Source organism: Sapajus apella, unplaced genomic scaffold (assembly GCF_009761245.1).
Source record: "Sapajus apella isolate SASKATOON/1434 unplaced genomic scaffold, GSC_monkey_1.0 scaffold47, whole genome shotgun sequence".
NCBI lineage: Eukaryota > Metazoa > Chordata > Mammalia > Primates > Cebidae > Sapajus > Sapajus apella.
In genome coordinates this window covers 13251496-13257343 of record NW_022436987.1, presented here as the reverse complement: position 1 = coordinate 13257343, position 5848 = coordinate 13251496, and the positions used below count along the sequence as shown (strand labels likewise).

General features: G+C 42.3%; 1 protein-coding gene across 1 annotated transcript; it reads right to left on the bottom strand.

The window, feature by feature from the left end:
- Positions 1–741: 741 nt before the first annotated feature.
- LOC116525195 (solute carrier family 25 member 51-like) lies at positions 742–4820 on the bottom strand. Its single transcript, XM_032240906.1, has 2 exons — positions 3357–4820; positions 742–1243 (listed from the first exon to the last, which is right to left on the bottom strand). The coding sequence occupies exon 1, from the start codon at positions 4364–4366 to the stop codon at positions 3455–3457; it is 912 nt and encodes a 303-aa protein (XP_032096797.1). The 5' UTR covers positions 4367–4820; the 3' UTR covers positions 742–1243; positions 3357–3454.
- Between the last annotated feature and the right edge of the window lie 1028 nt (positions 4821–5848).

Here is a 5848-nt window from a genome sequence, read left to right as displayed (position 1 = left end):
CCAAAAAAAAAAAAAAAAAAAAAAAAAAAAAAAAAAAAAAAAGAGAATGTTTAAGTCTTTGATATACATTTTCACGTGAGAACAGAAATATTTTAATTTAAAAGAAACCAAGTCTGAGTGATTATCCTTTCTTCAAGTGTAATCTCCTGTCCACCCTTCATTTTATGACTGCATACCCCTCACTTTACTTCATCTACACTGAACCAGTGTTAGTTCGACATGATTAGCTTCACTCAAAGCCCTCTAGATCCCATTTCATATATCCCATCAACCACCATTATTCCCTTACATGTTTGCATAGCCTTATAGTGAGCATTATATTGTAACTGAGCTTGGGAATTTCAGGCATCCAAAGGTAATCATATACACACACGATTCTGTTTTATTGCACAGTTCACAATATAGCCGGTGATTATACAGCCAACCATCTTAAGATGAATATCGACTATTTGGACAAAAACATTGATTTTGTCCCCAACCACAAATGAGACAAGAAGGACACACATATTCGCCACCATATAAAGGTTGTGTTTACTCTGTGGTGCAATTCTGAGGGCTCTTACCACTCTAAGTGTGTTAAATACAGAATTCGTAACATTTCTGGTGGTATCAGACATGAAGTATAAGACACAAGACCATAAGTGTCCTGTGCTCATGAGCCATTTGTGCCACCTATGTAACAAAAAGGCCACATTTAAAGCCTTTCGGATATTCAATCATGTTTGCCTTTTCAACTTTTTCTTTTTTTTGAGATAGAGCCTTGCTCTGTAGCCCAGGCTGGAGTGCAGCGGCACTGGCATGATCTCGGTTCACTGCAACTTCTGCCTCCCAGGTTCAAGCAATTCTCCTGCCCCAGCCTCCCGAGTAGCTGGGATAACAGGTGTGTGCCACACGCCCAGCTAATTTTTTGTGTTTTTAGTAGAGATGGGGTTTCACTGTGTTGGTCAGGCTTGTCTCGAACTTCTGACCTCAAGTAATCTGCCCACCTCAGCTTCCCAAAGTGCTGGGATTACAAGCGTGAGCCACCATAGCTGGCCTGCCTTTTCAAAATTATTACCATGCTAGTTCACACTGAAGGTAAAAACAATAGTTAGAATCTATTATTAACAACACATTTTGACTTCAAGTTCAGACCAAGCTGTTGGTTATAAGCTCTGTTGAATTTTTTAAATCAAATTTAAGAAGTCTATAGGACAACACAAAACCATCCCTGGTAATGTATTTGCAATTTGGTCTTCAAAAGCTGCAAAGAGTGACAAAAAATTTAAAAAAATACTGAGTTAAAACCATTAAAATATTTATTAATAATTGTTTTTAAACGCCACTTATTTGAGACAGCAGAAACCAAGTATTTTCCTTCGAATTCTCACTTAGCTTGTATTTCACAAAAGTGCTTTAGAACTCAGATTTCTACCACCTGTATGGAATATAAAGACAAAAGGAAGCCCAACAAAACCCAAGGCCCAATGGTGTCTATTCCCAGGGTCAAGGTATAACGCCAGGCTAACCCACCTGCCCTGTGCTGAGCAGTTGGACACGCCTGTGAGTGCTCAGAGTCACACATATAAATGAGGAGGTCAGGCACCAAGGTGCCTTTATTCATTGATTTCTCAAACACAACTCCCTTCAAATCCTGACTCTAATAGACCAAAGAATGCTACTCATATTTATTTGGTGCCAAATTATTATTATTTTTAAATCCTTACATCTGCACCTTGAAAGTAAACTACAATATCCAGCACAACATTGTCAGACAGAGCTGCTGTATGGCTATTTAGCTTCATTACTGCCTGGCTAATGTTTAATATGCTTCATCATTTACAGCTGGAAGAAGGATGTTCCGTTCGCTGTATTTAACCAGTTATACTGCATTTAGAGGTAAACAGCTTTTATGGACTATTTGCCCAGAAACTTTAAATAAACTACCAAGTTGATTTTATTTTGGTCAGTATATGCACATATTGACATGCAATTACCCAGAAAGAAGAAAAACTGGCTAACAGGAAACCTACTGTCATGTCAGATGCTGGAAATCAATCTTTATGTAGTATTTACAGAAAGGATTTTAAGATTCATAATCCACTTTTTCAGTGAGTCTCTTATATTTCATTAGTCAATTGGAAGTGGCAGATGAGTCATTTTGCTTTATCTGGAAAAAGTATTTTCATATTTACAATTCCTTTGACAAAGAAGTTTTCATCTGTTAAGGGATAAGAATGCTATTTGGCTATTACCTACTTTTAGAATTCAAACTAACCCTTCAAATGTCTTTATTTAGATCATGTGCTCTCAAACTGTCTTATTGTTTTACTGACACAATGGTAACACTGGGTTCCCAAAATGTCAAAACCCTAATGGAGTCTCTATTTCCAAGAGTAAAATAAAAGACAGCCAACACTGTGGGGTGAAAACAATCCTGACTCCCCCCATCCCCGTAACATTTAGAAACTAAGGAGAAAAAAGTGGGATTGCATTAATAGACTTCTAAAACAAAATGTTATGGAAGTGTTTATTTTTTAAAAGGAGAGTTTTAAGAGAACAGGATGCTTGAAAACGACCAACTCCTACTCAAGGGGAAAAGCAACCACAGACCTTGGCTGAGATGGCACCAATAATTCAAAGAAACCAAGCTAAACAGAATTTTATCTATATGCAATTAATATGAAAACTTCTTAACAGAATGGAACACCCATAACAAAATTTAAGCCCCTTCGTCTTTTGGCAATGAAATAAGTGAAATTAACATAAGGATATTTTGGAAGGGTTGAAGGCCACAGTCAGAATCAAACAGAAAACTTTCAAACCTAGAAAGCAAAATGAGAACTTTCATAGCTCCTTGATCTACCCTATCTAAATAGAAATATTATAATGACTATCCAATAGGTGCTTAGTTTCAAAACGAATACAAGCAATTTATTATTAAAAGCCTATACCTAATAAGCTGCTTTTCTTCTCTGTTCTGCCCCTTTCTCATATGCTTGAGCTTAATGAAGACTATCCTCTGCAGCTGTTCCTGAGGGCAGAGAAGCAAGCAATGGAATAACTACTTTGCTATTCCAATAACTACTCTCAGGCTTACTTTAGCCTGAGAAGCCCCTCACCCCTAAGGACCTTCTCTCTGGCTGGTCACAGCCACTTACGTTTCAATGCAGAAGATTTCAAGAATGGTTTGAGAAAAAGAATACCACCTGTCAAAGGCCATCAGATGGACAGTTATTTGCCAGGCAATTAGCCTAAAGCTCTTAGATGATGATAAAAAACAAAACAAACAACAACAAAACCCTTATATTTTCCTATTGGAACCTTTTATTCTGTTTTGTTGATGCTTAGGGAAAACAGCTTTGTCTATCACTCACTGTGGCCTGGAGTTATGACGCCAACTTGTATTTCGCCAATTAAGAAAGAGGCCAAACTGCATTCTTCTCAGAAGGTCCATTCAGTTGTTAAATGGCACTTAACTGATTTTTTTTTTTATTATAACCTTTAACAAGAACTCATAAGTTGCATTGATTATGCCCCAAGAGATAAGGGACCGATGGTAATTCAGATGAGCACCTCTGAAAAGGTTTATCAGTTTTCTGTCCCGTTCCAGCCAGATTGTTTGGAAAACCTTGGGGAAAGACTGAAATTCCCCACCAATCTGAGACTGTATGCGAATTTTTACAACATTAATTGGATAAAACAAGAATCCCGTCATGGCACCCAATAGACCTCCACAGATAAAGTCATTGACCAAATGAACACTGCGAGTCGTTGCGGTAGGCAGATGTTCCTTAATGGGACCTCGAAGGCCGAAAAAAAAGACATTGCTGAGTCCATTCCAGAAAAGAATGGGCACCAAGCCTCGATAATACTCTCCAATTCCATGACATTTCAGTGCCTTGAAAGCCTGGTAAGTGTTGGCAAATCTGTCATGATGCTTGTGGTCTTGAAGCAATGTATGAACCCTTTCCAGCGGAGTGAAAATCGCTTCTGTTGTCCCTGCAAGCACTGCCGCCATGCCACGGGTTGCAAACTCTGGAGCACTGACATGCTTGTCGAGAAGGCAGGATAAATCCTCATACAGACCAAACATAAGTGTAAGCGTAGTTGTCTTCTGCATCAATGGGGGAAGCATTCCACGATACAAGTTTCGAAATCCATCTTTTCTCAACTGAAGTACTGCATCCCGGGTTTTGATGCCATGCAGCTGTTGTCGAAAGAGGACCTTCTGAATGGGAAATGTGATTGCGATGTTGCTGAAGGCGGCACAGCAGCCACACAAGTAATGCTTCATTTCACCAACGTTTGTAATATGCGGTGAGATATCTTGTTTTGAAGATGTTAGTATTGGTGACCTCTTATCATGAGCTTCTGAATCCATCATGTTGCTTAAGATCTTTCTTTTTCAAGAACTTTTTTAAACCTGTAACACCATCTGAGCCTGGAGTTTGGCAGGATGATAGCTTTTTGATAATGTTCCCAATTTCTTCCATTGTCATTGTTCCTCTAGGTTCTCTCTATTGGAGTCAATTTTGGTAACTGGATTTCTGTTCTCCAGGCGTCCATTTCCCCAACCTGTGAATAACGGGGAGGGGGTTGGACAAGATCACTAAGTCCTATTCCGTCTCTGACGCTCCACAGTCAGGGGTACTGCGGTGAGGAGGCCAAAATCCCAGTCTCCCAGGAGGCAGGGACCCCACTCTCTCCCGGGCTCACCGGCTTCTACTCGCCCCTGTGGTTCCTGCGCACGAGGGAGGTGCCTCCCCAGCCAAGGGCGCGCCCGAATGAAGGCACAGCCTCCTTCGGGAAAGGTCCTCCAGCAGCCTGACAAGCACCCGCGTCAACCGGGAGATCCGGGAGCCGACGACGTTGAGAACTGATTCCGCGCGCGCCGCTTGGGCGGGTCCCGCAGCTGCCGGGCCAGGGAAGCCTGCGCGCGCAGAGGACAGGGGTGGACCCCCAGGGTGGCGGGCTACCCAGACCGGACCTTCGGGGCGTTTCCCCTCCCTCCAACCACAGGCGAGGGGAGCCCGGGGCTTCCCCAACGCCCGCCCCGCACTCACCCATCCTAGTTAGGGTTTTCTAGAGGGATAGACCTAATTAGATAGATGTATATATAAAGGGGAGTTTATTAAGATTATTAAGGAAGTGTTGGTCACTGTGGCGCGCCAGGTGGACATGGGACGATGTCGGTGGGGCTCTGGGGAATGTGGTGATGCAGGAGCTGTTGGTCCCCAGCAGGATGCAGTCTTATGGGGTCTGGGCTCTCAGAATGGTGCCATGCTGCAGCTGTTGGGGTCTCCAGGAAATGTGTGGTACCTCGCATGAGCTCTCTTTCTGGAGTAGTGTTGTAGCACAGACTCCAGGGGGCTCTCTATACCAGTCTTAGGGCCCACGGCAGTTGAGGGGCTCTCCGGTGGTGGCTAGGATTGCAGGAGTTCATGATGGGGATTGAAACTGCTGGAGAGCTCTCTCTGACCCTTCCCCCACACTGGGGAGCTGCTCAGGGCTTCCAGCTGATCCCAGTTGGGCTTTCCCACTTGCCTCCCCCTCTTTTCATACCTCAGGTGTTTTCTGTCACCTTTTTGCTGAATTCCAGCATTCTCTCTCTTAGAGGCTCTGTTTGAAGGGTGATAATCCAGTTGCTATTTTGGTTCTTCTTTGTGGAGGAGGCTAGTGTCCAGTGCCTCTAGTCAGCCATCTCAAAGCCCCTCCTCTATAGTTTTATTTTTAATTTGTCAATATCAACAAGTGGATCAATCGACTTCCCTTCTAAAAGGTGAAGAGTTAATCACATGTAAGTATCCTTCTTCCTTCTTCCCCTTCATGAAAATTGTTATTTATTTATTTTCATTTGGTATATATA